The 26,216-nt window shown below is 38.5% G+C and overlaps 4 protein-coding genes and 1 long non-coding RNA gene across 9 annotated transcripts; 2 read left to right on the top strand and 3 right to left on the bottom strand.

The window, feature by feature from the left end:
- Positions 1-3,980: 3,980 nt before the first annotated feature.
- LOC137936847 (uncharacterized) lies at positions 3,981-8,628 on the top strand. Of its 2 annotated transcripts, XM_068781761.1 has the most exons (9): positions 3,981-4,334; positions 5,522-5,671; positions 5,828-5,930; positions 6,045-6,124; positions 6,244-6,321; positions 6,898-6,989; positions 7,734-7,845; positions 7,969-8,094; positions 8,181-8,628. In XM_068781761.1, exons 1-9 carry the CDS (start codon positions 4,071-4,073, stop codon positions 8,289-8,291), a joined length of 1,116 nt encoding a protein of 371 aa, XP_068637862.1. In that variant the 5' UTR covers positions 3,981-4,070; the 3' UTR covers positions 8,292-8,628. The 2 variants fall into 2 exon arrangements, with proteins under 2 accessions (XP_068637862.1, XP_068637863.1); XM_068781762.1 differs by lacking the exon at positions 8,181-8,628 and having other exon boundaries at positions 8,016-8,088.
- Positions 8,629-9,748: 1,120 nt separating this feature from the next.
- On the top strand, positions 9,749-11,358 carry LOC137937861 (F-box/kelch-repeat protein At1g51550-like). The gene is made up of 2 exons (XM_068783046.1): positions 9,749-10,139; positions 10,379-11,358. The coding sequence occupies exons 1-2, from the start codon at positions 9,749-9,751 to the stop codon at positions 11,341-11,343; spliced, it is 1,356 nt and encodes a 451-aa protein (XP_068639147.1). The 3' UTR covers positions 11,344-11,358.
- Positions 11,359-11,572: 214 nt separating this feature from the next.
- Positions 11,573-16,305, bottom strand: LOC137937005 (uncharacterized). Its single transcript, XM_068782017.1, has 3 exons — positions 16,029-16,305; positions 15,176-15,376; positions 11,573-11,922 (listed from the first exon to the last, which is right to left on the bottom strand). Exons 1-3 carry the CDS (start codon positions 16,137-16,139, stop codon positions 11,887-11,889), a joined length of 348 nt encoding a protein of 115 aa, XP_068638118.1. The 5' UTR covers positions 16,140-16,305; the 3' UTR covers positions 11,573-11,886.
- A 661-nt stretch (positions 16,306-16,966) lies between these two features.
- LOC137936401 (uncharacterized membrane protein At1g16860-like) lies at positions 16,967-22,667 on the bottom strand. 3 transcript variants are annotated; one of them, XM_068781046.1, is made up of 5 exons: positions 22,018-22,667; positions 19,262-20,391; positions 18,149-18,304; positions 17,777-17,988; positions 16,967-17,552 (listed from the first exon to the last, which is right to left on the bottom strand). In XM_068781046.1, the coding sequence occupies exons 2-5, from the start codon at positions 20,174-20,176 to the stop codon at positions 17,360-17,362; spliced, it is 1,476 nt and encodes a 491-aa protein (XP_068637147.1). In that variant the 5' UTR covers positions 20,177-20,391; positions 22,018-22,667; the 3' UTR covers positions 16,967-17,359. The 3 variants fall into 3 exon arrangements, with proteins under 3 accessions (XP_068637147.1, XP_068637148.1, XP_068637146.1); XM_068781047.1 differs by having other exon boundaries at positions 22,250-22,667; XM_068781045.1 differs by having other exon boundaries at positions 22,516-22,667.
- A 1,367-nt stretch (positions 22,668-24,034) lies between these two features.
- On the bottom strand, positions 24,035-25,917 carry LOC137937662 (uncharacterized). Of its 2 annotated transcripts, XR_011109633.1 has the most exons (4): positions 25,076-25,917; positions 24,794-24,986; positions 24,453-24,569; positions 24,035-24,341 (listed from the first exon to the last, which is right to left on the bottom strand). It is a non-coding gene; the product is annotated as an uncharacterized lncRNA (long non-coding RNA). The 2 variants fall into 2 exon arrangements; XR_011109632.1 differs by having other exon boundaries at positions 24,453-24,986.
- Between the last annotated feature and the right edge of the window lie 299 nt (positions 25,918-26,216).

Genomic DNA, 26,216 nt, shown 5'->3' with positions numbered 1-26,216 from the left:
CTTTGCACCGGTGATGATGTCAACGATTTATTAAAAAAACAAGAAATAAAAAAATAGTGCAAGAAAAGAGAAGAAAAAATCATTTTCTAAGCCTAAACGGAGGAGAATGAAACCTGAAAAACCATAGTCAGAATCCTGAAAATCAAAGCTTTGATACCATGTTGATTTTCAGGACTCAATGGATTTAGCTCATGGAGAAAAAGAGAGAGAGACCTATTGGGAGAAAACTAGAAGAATAAGTGGTTATGGACTTGATGTCCTAACCTTCTCCCTAAAACTACTATATTACAATAATACCCCTAAACTTAGAGTTTAGGGTTAAAGGTTTTAACCCTAGAACTTTAAATTAATTACATCAATGTCATCTCAATGAGATGATTCTTTATTTACCATCCTACCATCATTGTATGTGGGCGTACGGGCCTTCTCCTTGATTTTGGGCCTTGAGTCCGTCTTCTATATCTCTTGGATGTATGGGCATTCCTTGGTCTTATGGGCTTGAACCCATCTTCCAACACACTTGGATATGTGGGCAGAGACTTTTGACGATGGTGGGTTGACAATCGGGAGATTTTTCTAGTGTGTCAGCCTTCACACCGGTGATGATGGCAACAAGTTAATAAAAAAAAACAGTTCACGAGACTACGAAATAAAAGAGAAGAAAAAAAATTATTTTCTAAGCCTTAACGAAGGAGAATGAAAATTGAAAAACCATAGTCGTAGTCGAAATCCTGAAAATCAAAGCTCTGATACCATGTTGATTTTTAGGACTCCATGGATTTAACTCATGGAGAAAATGGGAGAGAGACTCATTGGGAGAAAACTAAGGAATAAGAGGTCCCCCCCCCCCCCCCCCCCCCCCCCCCTGGAAGCTCTATTTATAGATTAATGAAACTACTGTATTATAATAATACCCTTGAACTTAGGGTTTAGGGTTTTAACCCCGAAACTTTAACCTAATTACATCAATACCATATCTATGAGATAACTATTTATTTACCATCCTACCATCATTGTATGTGGGCCTATGGGCCTTCTCCTTGATCTGTGGGCCTTGAATCCGTCTTCTATATGTCTTGGATATGGGCCTTCTTGGTCGTGTGGCCTTGGACCCTGTCTTCCAACACATATTATCTTAGAGAAAGTGTGTTATTGATCTACTTAAAGACACATAGATGATGGGATGTCGACCAATGGATACTCCTATGGAGGCTAACACAAAGCAAAGTGCAAACTCTAGTGAAGATGTTGAAATAGGTAAATATCAAAGACTTGTAAGAAAACTTATTTACCTCACAGTGACTAGACCAAATATATCATATACAGTAAGTGTGGTTAGTCAATATATGCATAAACCATAACTTACCCATTGGCAAGCTCTGGAGAGGATATTGAGGTTTATAAAAGGAGCTCCGGGGAAAGGACTTCTCTACAAAAATAATGGTCACTTTTGCGAATGCAGATTGGACTGAATTACCTGATGATAGGAAGTCCACTTCTAGGTATTGTACCTTAGTTGGAAGCAACGTGGTTACATGGAGAAAAAAAAAAGTAGAATGTTGTTGCTATATCCAGTGCAAAGTACAGAGCTATGGCCCACGCAGTCAAATAGCTTCTATGGATCAAATCCATTCTCATTAAATTGGGATTCTATAAAGAAGTCTCTATGGAATTATATTGTGATAACCAGACAACCATTCATATTACTTCAAATCCGGTACTTCACGAAAGAACAAAATATATTGAGGTAGATTGCCATTTTATACAAGAGAAATTTCAAGCTGGTATCTTATCTCTCAGACATATTTCATCTCAGGGACAGGTAGCAGACATATTTACGAAACCAATTGCATCCAAGATTCAGACCACTATATGCGACATGCTGGGTATCTATGATGTTTTCTCTCCCCCAACTTGAGGGGGAGTTTTGGAAGTTAAGATCGAAGTATAGTGTCATGATGTAATTTACCTTTTGACTTTTATCCCTTTCTTTCCTTTCTTAGGTTAAAGGGTAATAATGTAATTATTGTTTCTCTCATTAATATAAATACAATGTGGGGGAGGATTAGGACGTCACTTAAAACCTAATCCTCCTTCCATCATTCTCTCTCAAACCGTCTCGCAACTTCAAACTCTCTTCTCTTCTCTCACTCTTCTCTCTCCTTTACCTCACCTTTTACTTCTTCTCTCTCTTGTGCCAATTATATAAGATGTTATCATGGGATCCTAAATCCAACAATACATATAGATTTTAATTTACTTTTAACATAAATTATACAACCCTATGAGTCTTAATTCCCAACCCAATACAAATCTTTTCAATTTTTAGGCTTCTATTAATATAAATTAACACTATTAAAAAGTATATTAAGTTTATATCTTAAAATAAACTCCAATGAGTAGTTTTGTCAAACTATACTTGACCCCTCTATCAATTTGAAAATGCTAAAAATAAAAAATATGACAAAATTAATTGACTTCACCAAGTCAAGCAACATCTGGTTTGGACAAGGAGATCTTCTTCCCTCGCGCATGTGACATTACTCTCAATGTGGACATCAGTGGGGGTGGAGGCTCCTCCCTTTATGATATAAAGAAAGGGGGAACGGGTTGTTACCTCTCTCCTCCCCTCGTTAATCATAACCATGAGGAAGAATCTCCTTCATTTAAAAAATATAATTGGATATTTAGCAAGAGGGGAAGACTCTCTCTCTCTCTCTCTCTCCTCTCATACTTCCCCTGATCCTTTCTGTTTAAAAAATACGTCATTATGACATCATACCAAGTCAACCAATGGTCATAGCCAATTGAGGCAGTTGGTGATAGGGTTGGTTTTTATAACATTGTCATATGAGTCTACTTTATAATGCAAGAATTATCTTGTCCATACAAATTTCTAATGAAATGAAATGGTATTCAAAGAAAGGTTCTATCCGAAGCAAGTTGCTAGTAGCAAAAAAGATATTTCATTTGATTGAGGCTCTCCCAAAATTGACCAATTTATTTGCTTCAATCGATTGAGACACTTTATAATTAGTTGATAGATTTTGTTTCAAGCAATTGAGGTTGTTTGAACATTAACTGTTAGTGTTCTCAAGGAAATATCAAACCAGTAAGTTGCCCTCATGTTTGCTTTTGTTAAGTTTTGAGACATGCTCAACAATTGTAAAAGTTGTTTTCAACAAACACTTGACCAAATTATGTTGTTGTTCAGAGTTAAGCCTCAAAAGAGACTGAACCTAAAAAATTTGTGGGAAAATATCCTATTGGTGATGAATATGAAAACTTGTAGTCTTTTGAGGTAAAACTTGTAATAAACAATGACTACCGACAAAGAGACCAGATAACGTTCTACATCAATTGACTCAAGACCCAAAAGTTGTAACTCAAGTGAGTGGATAATCAATGTTGGCTAGGTTCAACTCCCCAAAGTTCCATAATGAAGTGGACTTCAACAATACAACTTAAAGAAGTTCATCAAATTTTAGAGTCTTAAAGAAGTTCATCAAATTTTAGAGTCTTATTGGACTATGGCTACATCAAGCTACAAGTTGAATATTTTAGTTTAAAGCCAAAAGTTCCATCAATTCATCGACAATTTAATTTATGAAGTTGACCATTTTTTTTAGTCCCACTAGACTATGGTCGAATTTAAACTACAAATTGAATACATCGGCTTGAAGGCAGAGTTCCACCAATCCATTGACAATATATCTTATTGTCATCAAGAGGAAACACTTTGTACTCACATATAAGATACTAGTGACCACTTATCTTTCGTGACAAATGAGCAATTCAATCCTCATTTGAGTGTAGATATCAACAAAAGTAGACTTTTTAAATGAGTAATTCATGTTAGAGACAGAATGAAACTAAGAATTCAGCTTATTCTAACGGAATTCTTATGTAACCCGCGTTATGATTTGGAATCTGATTTGGACAGGAATGGCCCCCCCAGTTTTCCCTTGCGAAACCGCTCAAAACCCTGCCCACCGAAAACCCCATTGAACAGCTTGGCTTTCCTCCCTGCTTTACTGTTTTTTCTCTCTTCTGAAACCGTTCCCTCTGAAATGGAAGTGGTTCCGAGCTCCATTATCCATAGCAAATTCGCGGAAAACTCCCCTGTTATTCAGTCACCTTCTTTTGCCATAAAAAAATCTGTTCGACTAAGTAGGCATGTTAAAATCAATGAGAATCTGGCGGCTCGGAAAGTTTTTATATGCTGTCCTACAGTCCGTGCTCACGCACGTGAAGTTTCAGATAGTAGTGAAGAAGAAGGGATTTCGGGAAACGGGTTTGGTTTGATTCCTGATGAGAATTCATCTTCGTTGGAGGTAAAATTCTTCAATTCTTCTTATTGTTTGTGATTCACTTGTTTGTTTTGTTGCTTGGAGGTATTTTTTTGTTTGCCTTAGTCGTTGCCGTAAAGCGTTCCGTTTTTTCCCTTTCCATGCGTCGGATTGAATGGTAAAAACTTGTATTTCACCCGGCTTTCTCCTATCCTTGAGTTATAGTTCGATTCAGAAAACATAAACTGGTAACATTTGTTTCTGAACTTTGTCTTTGATCTCTAATGAAATGGAGAAAATAATATCAATTCGATCTTGCTTTCCTGTTTTTATATTTCATGTTTGATCGATGTTCCTTACCGCCCTTAAACGCTTTAGAGCGGTACTGTTTGAACGTTGCTTCAAGTTTTGAGCTCGCATTTATGGCGGTTGCCTCTAATGTTTTTCAACAGATTGTAGTAGCCCGGACTTTTTCTTTTCTATAATGTGGATATTTTGTTGAAAAAAAGAGGAATAAAACGATTAGTCAATCAGCACGGTCCAAAGGCTGATGGGGAATGATTACAAAGACAAGTTGACTCAAATATAGAATCATCTGAAGTGAAAGTTTTGCTAATATAGGGATCTTCTTGTTCTGTTATGTGAACTTTAACAATGCTGAAGACAGTGCTTTATATTTGACTCAGGCACAAGCTTTTGAGTCAAACCCCATCAACAAATTGCCAGATGATTATCCTTTGTTTCAGTAACATTTTGTTCTAGCATTTGTTTTTAGTTTTTATTCCGCAATGTCTAACTTCTGATATTGTATTTTTAAATTTATGTTAACTTGTCTTACCTTTTATTTTGAATGCATTTTTTTAAATAATTGTATTTCAATTTTATATTGAGAGAATTTATTTCTCTATAGTTATTGTGTGTTGAACGGTCCTGGAATATAAAGAAAAAATTATTTACTTAAGTGGAGCCTTATCCTTGTCTGTTGGTGGATCCGCTTTTTATAATTTTGCAGTAAATTTTTTTTGTCCGTGTGGAATATGAGTGTTAGAGGCTATTGCTAGTGAAACTGGTGACAATAAACAAAAAAACTGCCTGACTCAAACTATGAATGGGCTTGTATGTTTTGACCTTGTTAAGATGTGATTAATCAATTATAGTTATTATTTTTTTGTTTGAAGAGTAATTTATGCCAGAATGAGTGTAAAAGAAGTCACATGCATGAAAATATGCAGATGGACACAGGATTGATCGGTGTAAATGGAACTCCTGGTGGTACCAGGGCTGGTCTTTTTAGAACTCCAATTTCTGGTGGGGTGCAGAGTGCAACCTCTTCTCATGGTCTGCCTCATCCAGCCCTGGCAGTCCGGAACCTGATGGAGCAGGTACATAGTTTACATGGTGCAATGAGTGATTCAAAGGGAAAAAAGAAAAGGAAAGAAAAGAAAAAGCCACTTCTCTTAGGACAAGCATAAGAATGTCTCCATTAGATTAGCTTTATAGATTTAATTGGTGGTGGTTGTTTTTGTCTATAATTCAAGGCTAGGTTCGCTCATTTGTCAACGGTAATGTCACGGATGCATCACCGCAGAATGGGTTATCCATTTGGTTCCTTGGTTGATTTTGCTCCTGATTCTATGGGTCGTAAGTCATTTTTTTCTTTTTGTGTTCAGAAGAGTTTTTTCTTTCTCTTCCTGTAACAGTCTGGGATAAAATTCCATGCTCTTGCTCTTTTTTTTTTTTTTTTTTTTTTGTCAGATCCAATCTTTTCATTTTCACCTCTGGCTATCCACACTCGCAATCTAATGGAAGATCCAAGATGTACACTTGTTGTGCAGGTTTTTTCTTACCCTTCTAATAGTCATCTTAAGTATTATTGTGTATGTTTCTTCTTCTTTGCCTTCTTCTACATTTTTTAGTACAAACTAACCTCTTTGGTAGCTTCTCTGAATTGTAGATACCAGGATGGAGTGGATTGTCAAATGCGAGAGTGACAATATTTGGTGATGTTTTCCCACTCCCTGAGGATGAACAGGTGTGTGTTTTGTATTTACTCCTTTTTGAATACGATAACTAATTTAATTAATTTATTTTATGGAGCTTTCTTTTGGCCAGTTGATCCATGTTCCTTTTCGGAAAGGAAAGAACTGTATTTTTCAACAAATTGTTAGTCATGAACAGTAAGCTTGTGGTAGTCAGGATTCTTAAACAGAGATTTGATTTTTAGACAGTGTGCAGTATCTTTTTAAGACCTTATTATAGAAAAGAAGATTCATTTACTTAAGTCTGAGTACTATTTCTTGGATGCCAGTGAATCCGGATCTATCTTGGACATATCATATACTGATAGAGCTATCACTAGATTTGAAGAACATATCCTGCAGAGTGTTGAACGCTCTGAAGTTTTTTAGATGGACTAGTGAGATGCAACTATAACATCCCTTATCAGAAACTGTCTATTTGTTTCACTTAAAAAGTGTGAAGGATTATTCTAAAAAAAAAAGGTAAAGAAACAAAGAAAGTATGGAATCTCTTCTTCTCCGTCTGGTATAACTTTTACCTAGAGCCCAAATATGTTCTAGACCTATATTCTGTTTTTTTCCATGATCAGGAATGGGCCCACAAACAATACATAGCTAAACACCAGCAGGGGCCATCCCAACAATGGGGCAACTTCTACTACTTCAGGATGGAAAACATCAGGTTCGTTTTGTACTTGCAGTTGTGGTAGGCAAGTTGAGCTCAATTGCAGTTCAAGTTTTGTTCTCATGAACTTAATTGTATTTCATTTAAAAGAATCCAATAAAACAAAGTATACAACAATGTTCTTAGATTCATGAAAACCTTCATTTTAGTTTCACCAAAGAATTTTATCCTATGTTAATTTTGTTTTTTATGTTTTTCTTTAAGCAAATTCTGCGAGGGTGAAATATTAAATATGTGGAATATCGTCATACATCAGTTCTTAATTTGGATGTCAATGAGAATCATTTGAAAGATGAGTATGAGATTTTATTGGAGCATTGAGCTAATGAGTATATCTTTGTTTCTTTCCAAAATCTGTTTTGAATGCAATGTTTATATCCCATCTTTGCCTTACGTATATAATATATTAAGTTTGTTATTGTTTTTTAGTGGAAAAATTTTGGAACATTTTTTTTGGACTATATTGCACAACTTTCTATAATCAATTTTTTTTTGTTCTTTTGTTTTTCCTTTATTTTTTCTTTTCTTTTCTAGTTTGTCTATTCTCTCTTTGAAGAAAAGATAAACTATGCTTAAGAATGTATGATAAGATTAACTACACCTAAGAATGTATAATCTCTGATTGGTTTCTTGTCTGGAGTGTTAAAGTGATAAGGATAGACAGTCGTTTGATCGTCATATATGGAGTTCATTTATTTGGCCAATGAAAGGAGGGTGTTTCATCTAGTTTCTTTTGATCAGTGACATATACTTCATTGGAGGTTTTGGTACTGTTGCTTGGGTGGAAGTCAAGAAGTATGAGGCCCTTAGGCCAGACAAAATTGCAGTCGATGGAGGGGAACAGTACTTGAAGGTGAGCACCTAGTCATATTGCTTCTCATTTTGTGCATGATATTATGAAATGATGCAACAAAAAATGTTTGAAGGGAACTCTAAGATAAGAAAGCTATTACTATTCCTCATGAAATATGCCTAGGAACTCAATGCTATCTTTTCAAAGCCACTTAAAGAACTCCTATCTAGTGAGGCAGAGATAGATGATGCAGCTCTCATATCAATTGATAGCAAGGGAACCGACATTCGAGTTCGACAGGGGGCACAGGTCTATCTTCACTTCCCTTCCACTCCACTCTTTCCAATTTAGATGTTTTACGTGTTTTTACATCTCTAAATTTTGCTCCCTTTCAGTTCAACATTCAGAGGCTCTCATTTGATATAGGCCACGCTGTTGAAACCCTGGAGGAAGCAAAGGCTGCCCTTCATAAACTAATAAGCAAGGGCTCCAGTCAAAGTAGTTGAGCTTCTTAAAAGCTTCTCAGTGCTCTCTTTTCCTTTCTAACATAACATTGGAAATAAACCATAAACAACCAACAAGTTGTTACCAAATTTGGTCTCCATCCAGATATTATGTGAAATGGGAGAAGAGGAGAATTAACTGTCAAAATTTGTCCACTAAAATGTTCATTACTTATTTTTAAGTTGTTTTTTTTTATTTATAGCACTTCTTTATAAGTTGTAGATCAAGGTATGTAATTTTTTTTTTTTTTTTGTTCTTTATGAGTGGGCAGTGGTGCATGAGACTTGCAATAAGCTTGTATTTCATTGTCATAAATGTAGCTGATTTCAAGTCGATTAAGGAGCTCCTTAACCCTAGTAAAGTTTGGAACAAAGTTATATCAGATCATGTGAAGGTCTCGCAAATTTTGTGAAAACCAGGCTGCAAAGAGTCATTCTCCCAATTTGAATAAACTGTGAAACTGTTGGGTGTAGTATTGCAGCAAAATCTCTTTTCTGTAAGGCCATGGAACAATATTGTTTGGTCCTTCTATGGTGAAGAGAAAGGTGTTTCCCCAGAATGTTTAGTGTGAATTCACAGAATAATAACTGTTACTTCTCTCTTCTTCTTTTTTACCTTCAATTGTGTACGCTTTCTTTTAGTCTATTTCAACCTCCAATCGTGCTTTCTGCTCTTGTCCTTGTCCTCCAATCTCTCTTTCTTACAATGTGAATGGAAGCAAGATATCAACCTTAATTTGATTGATTGGGAGACTCATCTTCAACAATGAACATTTCTCCTCTGGTATTAATATTTGGAGGATGGGAAACACCCTGGAAACTATACTTGAATCGAGGGATTGGTGGCAATCCTATCTTGCATTCAATAAACCAATCAAAGAGAATGAAGGAAGTTAGTTCTTTCCGACGTCGAGGAGAAAGTGATGCAAAGTGCCTAGCCATGTTTAGAATGTTTCCTGCTTCTACGCCATCAGATCGACCATAACGCATCCTTCCCTGTTCCTGTCTTCTGTATAGTTTGACTAGGTCAAGTTTCTTTCCTACCTGCTTCCTTTCCCTTTCGTCTATTACTCTGTGCATTAGTATCTCTGATCGGTTATCGAGTTATTATTCTTCGTCTGCATCTGTAGGGTCGAAGAACTCAGCAACCTTGCTTATGCGACTTAATCCAGTTCCTATCGGAAGATAGAAAATGCTAACTCCATCATCAACTAGTCTGTTTGTGATTCCATTACAAGTGTTCTATCTGAAGCAGGACAAATTACCCGTGCTGTCTCCGTCGTGGGTATTCAAGATCATTCTGAACCCGTAAAGGCAATGTCGAAACTACCCATGTCGTCCCTTTCTTTTCTCACCAATTCACATTCATCATAATGGAGACGTCGCTATTTTTCTCATGAATTCATAAATAGGTGAAGGCATCACAGATACCGGCGCCTGAGACGGTAATGGTAAACTTCATGGCTGAAGTTCATAACAGCAAGTCCTGCATAACCCGCCTTGCACATGACCATATCTTCTACATCCTCCACCTGCTTCCTATAGAATCGATCCTTTGTTTCTCTATGACTTGCAAAAGATTCAGAACTATGGCGTCCTCTGACGCATTCTGGCAGTCAATCTGTGGGAGAGATTTTGGAAGCAGCTCTGTTGATGGTGTTCAAGCTTCTTATGCGGCTGAATGCATAAGAATACATTGGAAGAAGCTATATCAGCAGGTTTCACAGTTCGGTTCTGTCTCTTGCGTCAGGTTAGCTGCTCAAGATGGGATTTCTCCAATACCCAGAGCTTCTCACTCGTTCAATTCTGTATCAGATTGTTTGGTCTTGTTTGGTGGAGGGTGTGCAGGAGGTCAGTTTCTTCTATACCCATATCGTGCTCTTCCATTCTTAGTGTTTTCTTATTCCCATTGGATTGGGGACTGAATCGAAGATAAATGAGTTTCCACTTGAGAATTAGAGAAACCTGATTGCAGGTTCAGGACCCCGTTATCTTCCTATCTTCCCCTTCTCCCAGTGAAATTCTTTGCGTTTCCTTCTTTCTGCTCCTTTTTCTGTAGACTTCCCTCGGGTTGAAATTGCTTCTTGCAGGACGTCATCTAGATGACACATGGATAACACAAACAGAGAATGGGTTCCAGCATGTTCTACAGTGGCAACAGATCAATTCAGGTGTCCCAACAGGACGCTTTGGACAGACCTGCAATGTCATTGGTGACAGACTGGTTCTTTGTGGTGGGATCAATGACAAAGGGATGCGGCAAAATGATACATGGATTGGCCATCTCATCTGTAATGAAAAGCAAGAACTGAACCTCTCATGGAGGTTACTGGATGTGAGGCCTAATGAACTCCCTCCCCGTGGAGCCCTTGCAGGCTGTTGCGTCGGGGAGAAGTTGGTGATACACGGGGGGATTGGGCTTGATGGATCCCGTCTAAATGATACATGGTTGTTGGATCTGAGAGATGGTGGAAGGTCAGCAGCCTTTTGGCGTGAGATTGTCACTCTTGTGTCACCCCCAGCTCGATCTGGGCATACCCTGACATGGATCGGTGGAACACTGGTGATCCTCTTTGGAGGTAGAGGAAATGGTTATGAAGTCCATAATTATTTATGGCTCTTGAACATTGGTGGGGATTATCCTGAATGGGTGAAACTCATGTGTGACACATATAATCTGCCTGATACTGTGCCTGATCCGCGGGTTGGACACTCTGCAACTCTTATTTTAGGAGGCCAAGTTCTAATCTATGGAGGAGAAGACTCCCAGAGGCACCGGAAAGATGACTTCTGGGTGTTGGATCCTAGCGCTGCACCAGCTATCAAGATGCGATCCCATGCACTGAATTTGAAGAGATCATCGAAGATGATGTGGAAAAGATTGAGAGTTGAAGGCCAGCAGCCAAGTAGTAGATCATTCCATAGAGCCTGTGCGAATCAATCTGGACAGTGTATATATATCTCTTGGGGTATGGTGGATGGTTTGAGTCAGCCTGCGGAAGCTTTTGGGTTGAGATTTAATGGAGATATGTATCTGGTGAAGATTCTGCTTTAGTTTATTAATCTGCAGAGTTGTCATCAGCATGTATAGAAGAAGATAGAAATGGCTTCTCTTCTTATTGACAAAATTTTCATTTACAGTTTCAACATTAGCAGAAAAACGTATTAATCTGTGTTAAGATTGTCATCAGAGTGAGAATTTTATGAGCTCCTTTATAAAGATTGAACAGTATTTTATGTGACAGTAAGAGATCTTCCAAATTTATTGTTAGAATGCTCCAAGATTATAAAGAAAAAGAATTTGTTCTGGTACGAGATTTTCCAAATATATTGTTATACTCGTTCCTACATTTTGAATTTTAAACATAAGACGTTTTTCCAACCTCTCCAGCCCCTATTTTCCATTTTTCCCATCCATAAAATCAAATACAATAAAGAAGTGAAAGTTGACCAGAGATTCTGTAAAACCCAAGTTCATGGCAGTCTTCATTTTAGTTAACAAAGGATAGTTCCTGTACTTCTTTGATAACCGAGAAGGGTAACTGATCATCCTCTTCAGACATCAAACATACTTAGATCTTTGGTACACGTAACCTCTTTAAAATGTAGAACCTTTGAACCCAAAAAAGGAACGCTGCCAACAACCAAAAACACAAATGAATTAGTACAAAAAGGGCATAAATTAGTGATTAGGCTACAAAGCAGTCTGTGCAACTCCTGTTCATGGCAGGTGAACTCAAAACATGATTAGAAGGTGGAGTATCACATTCAGTTAAAAGCAGAAAGTGGGCTAAGCCTTAAATCACCCCTATCAAAGGGTGCACCCAGAACTCCTTGCTCCCTTGAACAAAAGATCAGTAAATCAGGTAAAAAGAACGTATACAGCTTCTGAGAAATATTACACAGGAGAACATTGCAGCAGAGATGAGAGAAGTACTGGAGGGGGACACAGATAAAAGAAAACAAAGAGACAAAACAGCAACTCACCACATCATTAAGTAGAAGCAAGATCTCTATAAGAGTGCATAGTTTCACTTTCCTTCATTAGATTATTTGCAAATGTGATCCTAGAACTAACAGTTTCAGGAAAATCATGCTTCTGCTCGTCTGCCTATAACCCAACCAACATAAACTCAGGCACACAAACTTGAGTCTAGTAGCACTTGAGCCAAGTTGTATGACTCTCATCTCTTTGCAAACATATTGACTTGAACAGTTATGCAACTGGAGGTGATCGACTCTGCTGACTTGACGAGAATAGAACAAACTCAGAGTCACATTTTCATACGATAAAGTGCACCTAGCAATGGTTATTATATAAATGTAGAGGTACTTTCTCATGCAGGTTAAAGTGACAACATGAGTGAGCAGTGTCCCTACGTGGGCTGTATCTTCATCCTGTCATACAATGAATCGTTTAGTATAATTGATCCCTTCTTTCATCTAGGTTTTTTAAAAGAAGACTCAAATATAGTGGTGAACTAATAATTTTCTTTTAGCTTTTCCACTGCTTTGACATTTTCATGGAAAATGAGGCCATGAAAGGTCATCATTCACTATTGTCCCCACTATGAACACCTATGAAATACAATAAAACAAATTGGTATCAGTGTTTTAATTTCTCCTACTTAAGCAGAAATTGCTACCATTAGTGGATCAACAAATGTAAGAACTATAATCTAACATTGCACAAACTCTGCCTTTCCTCATTAATTTAAGATTTCAGAAGCATGAAAAAGCAAGACAGCTGTTCAAACTTTGCAGTATTTTCACACCACTTCCAGGGTATTCGTACAGTGCGGGAAGGCATGCAGAAATCAAGTCTTTAAGATGTTACCATGTTACCCTTTCAATAGATTTTAAGTGTCCATGGATACCACAAGTACCTCTGGTTATATAATTGATGCTTTGAACATGGGTCCCTGATCTACAATACTATTGGAAATCCATGGACTCTCAATAAATATGTTAAAACAACCTAATTGTGCATGGTTGAATAAATCTCCACTTTAATATGTCCAGGCCTTAATGGGCAAATGTCAACATGAAGCACAGCAACAGCTTATAGTGTGACAGACCCTTAAGTTACTGAGTATATGAGAGAAGGGGCAGGGGCAGAAAAGGACTTCGAGGAGAAAAAGAGGGGATTAGACGAAAGCCAGAATGGGAGGCAACAGCACAGGCCAACTGTCCTTCCCAGGACAGTTAGTTGAGGCCGGACAACCATGGGAGAATGAGGGAATAAAGGAATTGTAGGAGAGAAGGACAGCAGAGAAGAATTTGGAATTTGGGAGGTCGGGACCCTCTAAGTCTCAGGTAATCACTCTCTTCTCTGGTTTTCCATCATAGTGTTCCTTTGAACCAGCCAGCATACTGGACAAAATTCAGGTTACAAAACTCAGTACTATAACAAATTCTCCTTCCCAATATTCCACCCTAGTTTTAGTTATAGCCACTTTGTGTGGTTTAAAACCATAGATTTACCAATCAATACAACACAAATGACCATACCAATGTGAACAGTAATTTGTTGAAATGTTGGACAACGTTGGTAGAGAAGAAAACTAGCTAGTGTGGCCAATTTGATAAGTGATTCTCCAGCTAATCTGTTCATTTGCGCAGAAAGAACAACAAAGACCTACATCTTCCAAAGTCCTCTGACATTAAAATGGAGATAGATAGATAACAAAAATAGATCGTCAGCAGGAAAGTATCATACTGAACAAAGTTCACTTACAGTCATCATATGCTTATTGGTATATATGTCTCAAATAGTCAAGGTATGTAGGATTTTCAAAGAAAAAATTCCACCACATGGATGTGCTACAACTAGCCAAAGAAAGCAGATCAACATCTCTTGTCAATCATTAGACAATCATCAAGGTGAGGAAGATCTACAATGAATGATAATCCATTGATTTTCAAAAGGTTTGCCTAGATTGGATGTGTTAGGTGCCACCTTGGTAGGAAAGTTATGTCTTCCGTAGGTTAAGTCTTTTGCAGGTAAGATGGACTTGAGAAAAATGTTTGGGAACTATGAGGGACAAAGGTGTCTTTTAAAATTGGGGTGCAGGAGTAAGAAGCTGAGGTCATCCCCTCTCTAATGTCCTAGTTGAGCAAGGAGTTTAGATTGCTATATTGGTAAATGAATTCGTTGTAGTCAGTTTTCTACACACGTTAGAGTCTTAGTTGGTTAGTTGCCAATCAAATTATGACGAGTTATAAAATAAAGAGGAAGGATGATTAAGGGCCATGACTCCCACATTAGTTTTGTTTTTTTTCTCGTGGGTATTCTCGGCTTTGGAGACCCAACCAAGCTCCTGCCAGAACTCTCTCTCTCTGTCACTCGCTTTTACATTAACCTCAGCAACCCGAGAGGAGTGGGAACCTCTTTCCCTAGGCCTTCGAGAAAAGGGTCCCAACAATAGGATTTTTAACTGCTTAGTAGTGGTGATCAAGGACAACAGTTGAGCCCAGAATACTTACATTTCACACATTTAGTGAGACAACAATTAATACAAAGCATCGACACGAATGAATTGTCATTAAAAATTTGCATTTAAATTCTCTGTGGTCCTTGAATGGTTGTATTCTATGTTAACCACTTGGGTAAGGATGATATAGTGACAAAGCAAATAAGATCTTCCTTGTTGCCTTCAAACGGAATTTTATTTGAATTTCAGAAAGAATGTTAGGCATTCTTTACTTGGAGTCAAGTAAACAAATTAAGAGCAGATTCTATTCATTTCACCCACTTAACAGGAATAAGATTAAGTTTTTTATAGAAGCATGCATATAGGGGCAACAAGTGCTGTAGCTAATACGAGTAGGAAATACAAAAGACAGATATCATGGCAACAAGAAACTGAAATTGTTCTGGAGCTCACCTCAACATCGTAAAATTTGATATAGAACCTGGAGCTTTCTATCGAGAGTTTGGTCTGAAGAATATCAGCAAGAGCAGAACTGAGCTTGCCGTTCACACTGGGGCCTAGGCCCCCAATGGAAACCAACTCTCCATACGCAGCTGGTTCTTCACTTCCCCCAAATGAAATGGGGACCCCTCCATTAATCAAAATCATGACATACTGAACCATCAACCAGAAGTGGTAAAAGAAAGCATGTTAAATAAGCCAAGAAAACAATATAAAGGATAAGTAACAACCACGAAAAACGACTATCCGCTGAGACCATATTAAAGTGGCAAATTATGTGAGGGTAGGTCATAGCACCACAATGACAAAATACACCAGAAGACGCCATGAACTGAATTATATATATTCGTCGCAAAGGAACAGTTGGTGCGGCTAGTACACCTATGCCGGAAAATCCATGAAAGAATGTGAAGAATTATATAACTTCTTCCAATCAAGTAAAAGAGATCCAAGAAGGATAACTAAAAAAAAATGTCCTATGCATTAAGGGTTGCGACTTGACCATCTTCCAAATTCAGTAATCCTGAACGCGCACTGATAATTAAAAGAGCTCAAGAAAAAAAGAGCAAACACGAAAGTAGGTTTGACGATCATTAATAATAGAAAAAAAAGGAAGAAAATCAGAAGAAAGGAGAACCCCAGTTATGATGCTAACCGCATGAGTGACACCACTCCCGATTTTCACAAAAACAAGATTGATAAACAAGAAATGTCGCCTCCACGAAAGCAACAAAATGACCCAAAAAAAACACTATAACAAATTAAAGCAGTTCCCAATAGCGAGAGGAGATGAGAGCGAGCTTACAGATTCTGGTTTCCCAATGATCTTTCCAACAGCTTTACTCGCATCTTTGAGGATGTCGGAAGAGACAACGGCGTCTACTGGAACATTTGTAAACAAATTTAAGGTGGGCATGCTTCAGACTTAACAAGAAATCACTGCGCTCAACAGTAGTTCTGTGCTTCCAGTAAGTGAGTTGGAGATAAGCCGATAAGGTAAGAGGATACAGCTTACATCACAAGTTCACAATTCACACTTGACCTTGGAGTTATATCAAATTACGGATCCTTTCATGCTTTCTGGCCCAGGAACGGATGGAGCAAAATTGCGAGAGGACCTAACTGCGCTCTTCCCTGATCGTCCGCGTTGCTCTCTATGAAAGAGATGTCTCAGTCAGATTCCCTTCATAAAAAAATGTGATTTATAGTTGGAAAAACTATAAAAGATGAGCAATTATTATTATGCATTCTTGATTCTTTCAGTTTCTCTATTCTTATTAATTAACGTGAATCTTATTGGACATATTTTTGTCAGATTCGAATGTCTGGGTATGGCAGAGATTTTAGCTGATGGAGGATTTACCCCCATCAGAACAGGAATCAATAACACAAAAAAAAAAAAAAAAATCGTTTACTGTATTTTTTTTTTCAAAAGAAAGCCCTGGATCAAACTGAGTTCAACGTAAGAAAAAAAACACTAAAATATTCATGATTTCATCTTCAATGAGAGAACCTCCGTCGACAGGTAATTATCCAACTAATTGATGTTACTGACGTTCTCTATAATATTCTTGTTTCACCGAAGGGATCTCATAATGTAATGATACCAGAAACAGTTTTATTTTCATTTTCTTCTAATTCTTAGCATCTGCATCATACTCGATTTCAACTTCAGTACCACCTGCAGGCATGATATTGTTCTTCCAAAGTCGATGGAAGTTAATATAAGACGAGACAGGGACAACAATGAATTCAGTCACTAAAATAGAAAAGAATAAGCGTCCATCGAAAGACGGAAATCTCGTGAGAAAATAACATATACAGGCCAAACATCTGAGGGCATCCTTTCAAATCATTCTACTCAAAACCTCAACATTCTTCACAGATAAAAGCAGCCCCCCAGCCTCCTCTCCAACACAACATTCCCTCTACTATAATAATCAAATAATCCCCATTACAAGGGCTTGCAAAGCCTAAAAAAGAAAGCATCGGAAGCTATACAACCAAAAGTGTTTTCAGAAAAACAAAAAAGGGTTACAAGAAAAGAAAAGGAAAACACCACCTCCAACCCATTATCATAACCAAACAAAAACAATTTGCAAATTGCATATCCAATTAACACAAACCAGTCCCCACCTATACAGGAATGACATCAACCTTTGACGTGTCTTCGCATCTCAAAACAATACCCTCAAGGCTCGCCGGCAGAATACATTTAGCCCATTGACAACCAGAGGAGAGCGGTTCAGGTGGAGGAACAATCATAAGTACATTATCATTCCTTTGAACAACTCCCATTACACTAACAGTACTTCCTTCTTTGATGTACCTGCCAAAAACAAAATATTGGTATCTAAACCTATTGAAAATTTAAAGTTTGATGAAACATCTCAAAACAGTATTACAACACCAAAATGTTTTGGAATCATCTTTCATCAACAAGCTAGAATAGTTATTTTGTTCGTATTTTTAACTAATTGAAACCGAATAAGACATCCATTTGAGGACATCTGAGGGAACATACTATTTTGAAAAGGATTTTGCAAAATTTACCCTTCTTTCAAACGCATAACTCGATCATCACTAGAAAGATTTCTCTCGCCCAGCCAACGTACAAATTCCGGAGACATATCTCTGTTTTTCTGATTGATGTCAACAACAATTGACTCATCAACATATGGAGTCACTCTAGCACCATAACCAGTCTTGACCAATGCTCGCAGTCCAGATTGAAAATCTGAGATGTAAAAGTCAACAACATGCCTCTGCATCAAAATTGAGATACCATTGCATCAGTATAGAGTTCAAATTAAAGCATGAGAAGAGTAATATAAGACCAAATTTTTGCTCCCCATCAAGGACAACAGGATAATCACTTTTTTCATCACGAAAGTTGTAAAAGATGTCTAGCATTAGCAGACCCACCTCCAGTGATCTGAGTCCCCATGTAAAACGTCTATGTGTTGCATTGGCAGCTTTAGAATCCCATCCCCTGTACTCATATAAACTGGTCGACGTATACACACACCTAGGGACCTTCTGAAAGGATGATTCAAGGGGCACATTTCCACAAGTGACTACCTGGAAAAAAAAATGAAATCCTTCATATTTTGAAAGATACAAAAGTTAACCTAAGGCTGTTTGGTCTAGTGGTATTCTGTTTACATTAGGTGCGACAGGTCGCGACTTCGAATCGCGCCACGCCCCTCTCAAAAAAAAAAAAAAAAAAGATACAAAAGTTAAAAAGCAAATGTAAGGTAAGAGGAAATTTGAGAAAAGGGTAAAAGCACTCCGAAGCATTACAATACATTTTGGGCACAATTAAATTAATAAATATGTTGCTGAGATGAACATAAACATAACAGGGCACGGCAAACTAAGCAAACAAATGCTCCATAAAACTTCTTTACAAGAAGCAGACTTCCCTCTAATTGTCTTAAATTTGTTTTTTTCTTATAAATCATGCATCAATTTTTTTTATTTTTCTTATTTCACTAGCTGAGCACTAAATCTCAGATAGTAGACACCACAACAAGTTTTGGAAAGTAATCTGTTCTTTTTCCTTGCCTCATACACCACATATCTTACAGTATAACTGTTTGTTTCATGAAAAGAGAACACTTTTAATAAGGCAAAAAAAAGTTTGACAACCCTTTTTTTTAAAAAAAATAGAGTTGGGCATCCTTAACAACCACAGATCACCAAATGATAAATTCCATCAGGAGTATGCCTCTAATGGAACAAAAATAATTGCTGACTTTCAAATTTTCGGTATTTGTATCTTGGTGATCTTTTTACAACTTTTGTCACATCAAGGTGAGTGATCTGGCCAGTGGTCACAGTAAGCTAAGCTCAGTTTTGGCAATATTTTAGCTCATTCACATTTTCAGTGTTATGAGGACTGCACTGACTCCACAAAGGGAACATGCAGCAATTTCAGTAAATGAACTTAAAATCTAGATACCCTCAGAGAGTCAGTTTAAGAAATAAATGTTTCATAACAGAAAGATCCCGACTATTCCTTAACATGTCACATACCCCAGAAACTTTGACATATTGCCCATCTTTTGCTGTTCTAAGCTCAGCATCAGGATAACGAGCAATGAAACCTGTGATAGCTCTCCTTCCCCAACAAGTGTTCCATGTGAAAACCGCAGCAACGATGCCAAAAAGCACCACAACCACAATGAGAAGAATGGCATTGTGCACTGCACCAAGTATAAATCCACCAGCAATGAAACCCATCACAAATAGAAGAATCACAGACCAAAGTATGGTTTTTGGGAAGCTTCTCTTGAAGGAATATTCATCCTCCTGACTCAAGTTAGTCACAGCAGGGTTGTGAACAATAGAAGTGCTGTGCAATTTAACCGACCCATGAGAATCCAGTGGACCTGACACCTTTCTTGGAGCCCCAGATGAGTTCAATGGGCCAGAAGAAATTGGCCCAGATGTAATGAGCCCCGTAGCAGGGAGTACTGGTGCAAGAGGACCTGAATTTTGACGAACAACTGGGGTAACTCCACCAGATTGAGGACCTGATGCCTTCTTAACTGAATCACCATGACGGTTAAGTGGGCCTGAATTGGACTTCTGTCTATTTGAACCTCCGGTAACCATCGAAGCAGAGCCTGGGATTCCGCCAGCTGAGACAGGACCAGAAGTGGTATAGCTAGACCGAGCAGCAGCATTGATGGGACCAGAGTGAGAAGCTGCCCCACCAAATGATCCTGTCCTAGATGGCACACCGGCTATGGGACCAGACTTTCTTGATTTGGAGCCGTCTACAGGAATATCAAACATTTTTCCAAGTTCCCCAGATTTTTTTATATCTCCGCCTGTATAGGGCATAGCAACTGAGGTCATGGTGACAGGCCTCTCCTTTGGTTGTTCTGGCCGGCCAGAAACATAAAGGCCATTGCTGAGCTGATGGGAGGGAAATCGGGAACCCATCAGGTGCTGTTAAAAGATCAAGAGGAAAGTAGATGAACCAGACACTTCCAAGGCCCTGATTTATTTGAAATTTTTGTATAGGAGCACCAGACACCAAAAATATCTTTAATTACTCAAAATCCAGATAGTATTTAGATAGGGTATTTGTAAAACTCCAGCAATCAACATTGTGAATGTACATCTGTCAGATCAGTAAAATGGCACTCCGAGGCACTCTGGAGATGAAAACATATAAACATCATCAGTTGACATGATATACAAAATGAAAATTGATTTTTAAAAACCAGAGGTGAAATTATATAGAAAGAAGCCACAGCTAATGTGTCAAATAGTTGCAATACTCAGAAGAAAGTTTAAATGAAAATTAAATCTCTAAAGTTCATATTTTTTAGATGAAAGTTTAGTCTCTACTTAGCTCATATTTTGTAAGACCTATTTTTGTTGTTAACCCGAATGTACAACTTCATCACATAAAGGAAATGATGGTAAACATGGTCAGAACCAACCAAAGATTAGGTAAAGATGAAGGAAAGAAAAAGAAAAAGTACTCGAATGCCAAGAAACCATAGTATACTCATGGTGAATCTGCCACCAAAATACAGGTTATTTTAAGCTCAGAATTTGCAAAATACAAACACATAACAGATCAAATGTCAGGGGGGGGGGGGGGGGGGGGGGGGGAAACAGTCACATTGGAGAACACTAACAGATTATACAAAACAAAGAAATGTAACAGTATTATGCATTAACACCAGGCACGTTGAACTAAACCAATGACACAAACTTTAAAGGCCATTTAATCCTCTCAGTAGGCTTCAAAATCTAGAGAGATATTATCAAACTCAAAACCAGGTGGCCACAATCCCCACAGACAAGACTGGAACTGGTAAGCAACAGTGGTCAATGCAAACAAAGATCAGAAACCTTAAGGACTCACCAATTAGAACAAGTGAAAAGAAAAGTCACAACATCACGTCCTAACTAGTTGAGAGAGAGAGATCCAAAAACCCAGGCAGTTACTGGACTAGAAATATGATAACCGACAAACCGAACTTCAAAAGACAAATCAAAATACAGTCATACCAAGCAAGAATTAAAATCAATTGATAAAACCAGGGAACGATCTCTCAGAATTGCAATTAGTAATTTTAACTAAAAATTAATTAAAATAAAAGTAATTATTTGGTTATCCACTTTTTTTAAAGAGCCTGAAAGGAATCATGGGTTTTAAGGAAGAAAAATATAAATTCATGGACTTCACAACAAAACCCAACAAGCAGAGCAAACTGTCAGAAAAATGGAAATTCTATTGTCCGATGGATCCAGATTCAAGGTCGGGAACAACATCCATTGGAGCTAACAAGCCATATTTTCATTTCCGTAGACATTATAAGGTGGAAAATAAATCCTGGACGAGTACGAAACCAAAATCAGCCGAACAGTCCCTGACATGTGTCAACACTAAAAAATGAAGAGTGATACACAAATGATGAGAAGGAAGCAACCTAATTTCTAAAAAAAAAAAAAAGAGAAGGTAAAGGGATCTAATACTCTCCTGATCACTTAGAGACCTAAATATAAAACATCGAAAGTTTTGGGATCTAAGACTGAGAACCATTGAAATTACGACATGGTGGTCATTTCCTTAAACGATACACAAACAAAAATTTAGAGAAAAATAATGTAAAAGGATCTCAAACAATAAATGCCGATTCAGAACTAAAACGTCACAATCAAATATCTAGGAGCATTCCTCGTCCTAATTCCATATTACGTTAAACAGAATTCAGTTGCATTCAAGCAAACAAAATGCAAAAGATCTGCACTTCAATTCAGATCACCTCCAGAGAAAACCCAGAAATCCTATGATGTATCAACTTGTAGACCATGGGACTCGTACTCCAAAGCCGGCTTCAACATTCTGCCTTATGCCCATCAAATAAAGTGAAATGTAGAAGATCCCACTGCCAATCGGTGTTCCGGCAAGAGAAGAGACCCAAAACCCTACTATTTCCAACTAGAAGAGAGCGAGACCAGACCTTAAACCCCCAGAACATACATATCAAAATTTACCTTAGAAAGCAACAAGAATGAGCAAAGCAACCGTTCCATCCCGGTTCAACACCCCAAGGGAAAAAGATCCGACAAACCATAAGATTCATAGATTCGTAACCCCAAAATAGACGCCAACAACAGTTCCGAAATAAAAACCCACATTCCAGTTTTCCTTTGAACAACTCAGGAAATGACAGGGATCAAAACCCTAGTTCAAGCTTCAGAGCCCAAGGAGAAGCAGTAACAGAGGAGACGAAAGAACGGGCCAGCAGATATGCTCCTACCTTCCGCAAACAAGAAACCGATCAAGTCGGGAAAATGGCAGATCAAAGAACAGAAAGAAGTATCTGTAAGTTGCGACCGATCGCCATCGCAGCGAGATCTCCACTGTATTTTCCCACCTGCAAGAGCTCAGAGAGAGGAGAACGAAAAATTAAAACTAAAAAATTAAAAAGAAAAGGAAAAAAAAAGTGAAAACACCCCCACCCTCCTCACTCCGTTTTGTCATTGCCCATAAAATGACGAACGTACCCTGAAACTTTTCCAACAATACCATTCCGACCAAAGATTTTGTCGCTGGAAATGCCGCAAACTTGAAAGCGGCCGACATGAGAAAACCTGTCCCCTGCTGTACCTGGTAAGGCGTGATTTGTAATTTCGTATCTGATGGCAATCCGACTTGGGTGAAGTAGAATAAAATCTCCCGCGGTAAGGGTAATTTGGACAATCGACGCCGTTAGGCTGTCCCCACAGGACAACGATGTGTTAACCAAACTCCGTCTGAAAAATCCTCTGTTAACCAAACTCCGTCTGAAAAATCCTCTGTTAACGTCAGAAGCTCGTGAGATTCTCAAACTTTAGCCTAGCAAAGTAATATGAAGTAATGTTTTATTAAAAAAAAATCAATTTTTAATGTGAGCAAATGTCTTTTCAATTTAGCCGGAGTTCATATTTTCAGAGTAATTTATGAGAAGAATTAAAAAATAAAATTCGAGCAAATTTCGAGTCTTATCAACGTCTCAGATTAAAGGTCTGTCTTTGCATGAAAAGCGTGAACACAATGCGGATGATTCATTTCCAGATAATGGAGTTTCAAATGCTGCTAAGCTTTTGCTATTCTGCAACTACGGATTTAAGATCCTCTGTCACGAACCTAGCTTCATCCTTACCCACCCACGAAAGTTCAGCAGCGTAGTCATTTTCCAACTGTTAAGAGCAGGTGAAGCGGCGAAATTTTCAGATATGCACAGTGCCATGCGGGTGCGCGTATCAGCTCCATTTAATTTGGGGAGGAAGGAAGAGACTGTGAGAGGAATATTTGGCATTTAATGAAGAAACTCAGAAAAACATCCCACACGGAAATCGAAGGTGGACTTTTTTTTTTTGCAAAAGCTAGGGGCGCTCGGATTGCTCGACAAAACTCCAGACCGGGAATCGGAAAAAACCCGAAGGTTTTGCTTGCAGGGGCCGTTTCCAAAAGGGGGGAGCGGGTTCTGCAGATAAGAAAGCTTCAGAGCGAAGAGATCAGGGACACTCGGATTACAAAACAAAACTTCAGACCCGGGAACTTTGACGGACAACGAGTTCCATTCAGGGACGAATCGGAAAAATCCCTAGTGTTTTGCTTGCAGGGGCCGTTTCCAAAAGGGGGGAGCGGGTTCTGCAGATAAGAAAGCTTGAGAGCGAAGAGATCACTAATGGTATCCATTACATACAGTGTCTTTTCATTGCTTTTTGAGTAGTTCGCTTAGAAGAGGGTTTACTATAATTTGCCTTACGTTGTCGTTATGGTATATTATAAGTGTGGGCACTGAATCAGGGAGGCAGGAATGGTACTTCCAGTTGCCGCAGTTCATGTTTCCAGTGACTTAATGAGAAAGACTGGGGAGATGGAAGTGATGAGTGACCTTTAATCACAAATGTCAGAAGTTAAACCAGAGAAGGACAATGGATTCTTTAACATAAGACCGAATGCGTTGCTGGATTGCTGAGGGAACCGTGGAACAAAGTTGCATATAAAAAGGAAGCCCAGTCCCTTTCTTGCTTCAGCATGGGTTATTGCCTCAACTACGAAATGGGGTAATTGATTGGGTAATTATGGATTTTCCACCTGAAAAGAAGCAATTTTTTGTCAGAAATTTAAAACTCAAAACGTTAATTACAGATTAAATAATCAAACTTTACAACTCAGAACTGCCGCAATTGAAGCGTGAGTTGCTACCAGGTTCAACAAATTGTAACTGATGACTAACTTCATTGCCTCCTGTGGCAAAATCAGGCGGTGACTCCACTTCGTTTGGTCGCTTCAGTTGTCATTTGGCACCAATGCAGTTCCTGTCTACCAGTGCACAGAAATCAGTATTGCACATATGTCTTATGTTCACAAATTCTAAATGGGGATGTTCTTCCGAGCAAAATAATTTGAACAAGGTTTCCGTCATGGACGGAGCTCCTGCTGACTCTTGGCAGAATCCCATATTCAAAAGGAGTGGGTCATTTCCACCACTGTTCCTTCACTTGGATATTTCCTCATACACCTCCAGGGCAATTCTCAACGCTCACCTTCTGCTCGTTTGTGATCCGTCCGCAGTTGCTACATGCTGGTTCAGCGCTCAGCAGCACGCACAGTGCCAAATACAGGATAACTCCCTCCTTCCCCACATCTACCAGGCATGGGCCACTCCACATCTCCTGCACTTTAAGACCCTCCCCAAGGGCTAAAGATTAGACGTCTCCGTCTCAGTGGGTACAAGCCCTGTGATGATGGTTACTCTTCCGTTTGAGCAGTACAAGCCAAAACTACAAAGGAGAGAGAGAGAGAGAGAGAGAGAGAGGTGCACTGACCTCTGAAGATTTCCGTAAAGCTGTTAAAAGGTGAAAGGGCTCTCTCACATGCTGCTTCTCAGTCCTGCCCTGTTCTCACCAATGAGGGTCTATTGAACTCGAGTCACCTAGCCGCTACAGGTTAAGGCTTGCCCATTCGTTTCGAGAGCAGGCAATCATCATTAATGGCTGAATTTTCTTCTAACAATCTTGTCCATGCAATTGTCTCCTAAATCTTTGTCCGGTCCCCATTGACACCAACGGTATGATAGGATAAGATCGCTCCGATCTTCTGGCGAATAAGATTCTTATTTCTTTCCAAGTTCTGAATAAAATCCCCAAACTCCCAGCAGTTTGAATCCCTTAAAGAGAGTATACACCAGAATATGAAAAGAAAAGAGAAAACAGAAATAGTGACTCCATTAGACAGGGAAAGGCACAACATCTTCCACGTTACAGCATCAGCATCTGAATTTCAGTTCCGATTAACAATCAATCCCACATCAAATCACATCAGGATGATCTGCTCGACCAAACCTTGACGGCAATGCTTGGTTTGGCCTCACATTAACCCTAATTACCAGAAAACTCCGGCGAGAACTTACACACTGACGATCATACGACAGTGAGAATAAAAAACACCAGTGACGAATATTCAATTGAGAAACAAATAACAGATGGGACATATGACAAGTTACAAACTCCAGTTGTAAGGTCAACTTGGGATCAGAGGGAAGAAGACTCGAGAAGTGGAAAGAAAAAAAAAATCAGTATCAAGATATTTTCAGAAGATGAGCGCAGAGAAATTGATAAAAGTGAAAGAGAAAAAAAAAAAGCGTCCCAAGGAAAAGAATTTGCCGAGAATGAATCGTCAAATCCTTCTCATCAGGAGCGATTGAACCCAAAATGCCAAACGTAAGACGCTTATCTGCCACAGAGGAAGGAGGAGGAAAAGTCCAAAAAAGCCTCAAATCATTGCACCACGCGAGATCCTATAAAACCAATATAATACTCGCCTTTTTTCTCCTAGATTCACGTGAAAATCTGACTTACCGATAAAGGTCCTGCCACGTTGGCAAAAATCTATTCTATCCAATGGGGGACGGCCATGTCAGCAGATAAGCCAAACTCACTACTTTAATCCAGTAAATGAGAAGCGGGT

This window comes from Aristolochia californica, unplaced genomic scaffold, assembly GCF_029961685.1.
Source record: "Aristolochia californica isolate CCGP_79_NKW_82.1479 unplaced genomic scaffold, dmAriCali1.0.hap1 SCAF_7, whole genome shotgun sequence".
In the NCBI taxonomy this organism is placed as follows: domain Eukaryota; kingdom Viridiplantae; phylum Streptophyta; class Magnoliopsida; order Piperales; family Aristolochiaceae; genus Aristolochia; species Aristolochia californica.
Note: the sequence above shows the minus strand (reverse complement) of the source record. Positions and strands in the feature narration are given on the sequence as shown.

Coding starts and splice junctions, on each gene's coding strand:
- LOC137936847 (XM_068781761.1), top strand. CDS start 4,071: ATGGAAGTGGTTCCGAGCTCCATTATCCATAGCAAATTCGCGGAAAAC. Junction 4,335..5,521: donor AGAATTCATCTTCGTTGGAG/GTAAAATTCTTC, acceptor GAAAATATGCAG/ATGGACACAGGATTGATCGG. Junction 7,846..7,968: donor GAGGGGAACAGTACTTGAAG/GTGAGCACCTAG, acceptor AAATATGCCTAG/GAACTCAATGCTATCTTTTC.
- LOC137937861 (XM_068783046.1), top strand. CDS start 9,749: ATGGCTGAAGTTCATAACAGCAAGTCCTGCATAACCCGCCTTGCACAT. Junction 10,140..10,378: donor TGGTGGAGGGTGTGCAGGAG/GTCAGTTTCTTC, acceptor TGCTTCTTGCAG/GACGTCATCTAGATGACACA.
- LOC137937005 (XM_068782017.1), bottom strand. CDS start 16,139: ATGCCCACCTTAAATTTGTTTACAAATGTTCCAGTAGACGCCGTTGTC. Junction 15,377..16,028: donor TCATTGGGAAACCAGAATCT/GTAAGCTCGCTC, acceptor TTGATGGTTCAG/TATGTCATGATTTTGATTAA. Junction 11,923..15,175: donor TCAAATTTTACGATGTTGAG/GTGAGCTCCAGA, acceptor GGTTGTTGGCAG/CGTTCCTTTTTTGGGTTCAA.
- LOC137936401 (XM_068781046.1), bottom strand. CDS start 20,176: ATGGGTTCCCGATTTCCCTCCCATCAGCTCAGCAATGGCCTTTATGTT. Junction 18,305..19,261: donor AATATGTCAAAGTTTCTGGG/GTATGTGACATG, acceptor TTTTTTTTCCAG/GTAGTCACTTGTGGAAATGT. Junction 17,553..17,776: donor GTTATGCGTTTGAAAGAAGG/GTAAATTTTGCA, acceptor TGTTTTTGGCAG/GTACATCAAAGAAGGAAGTA.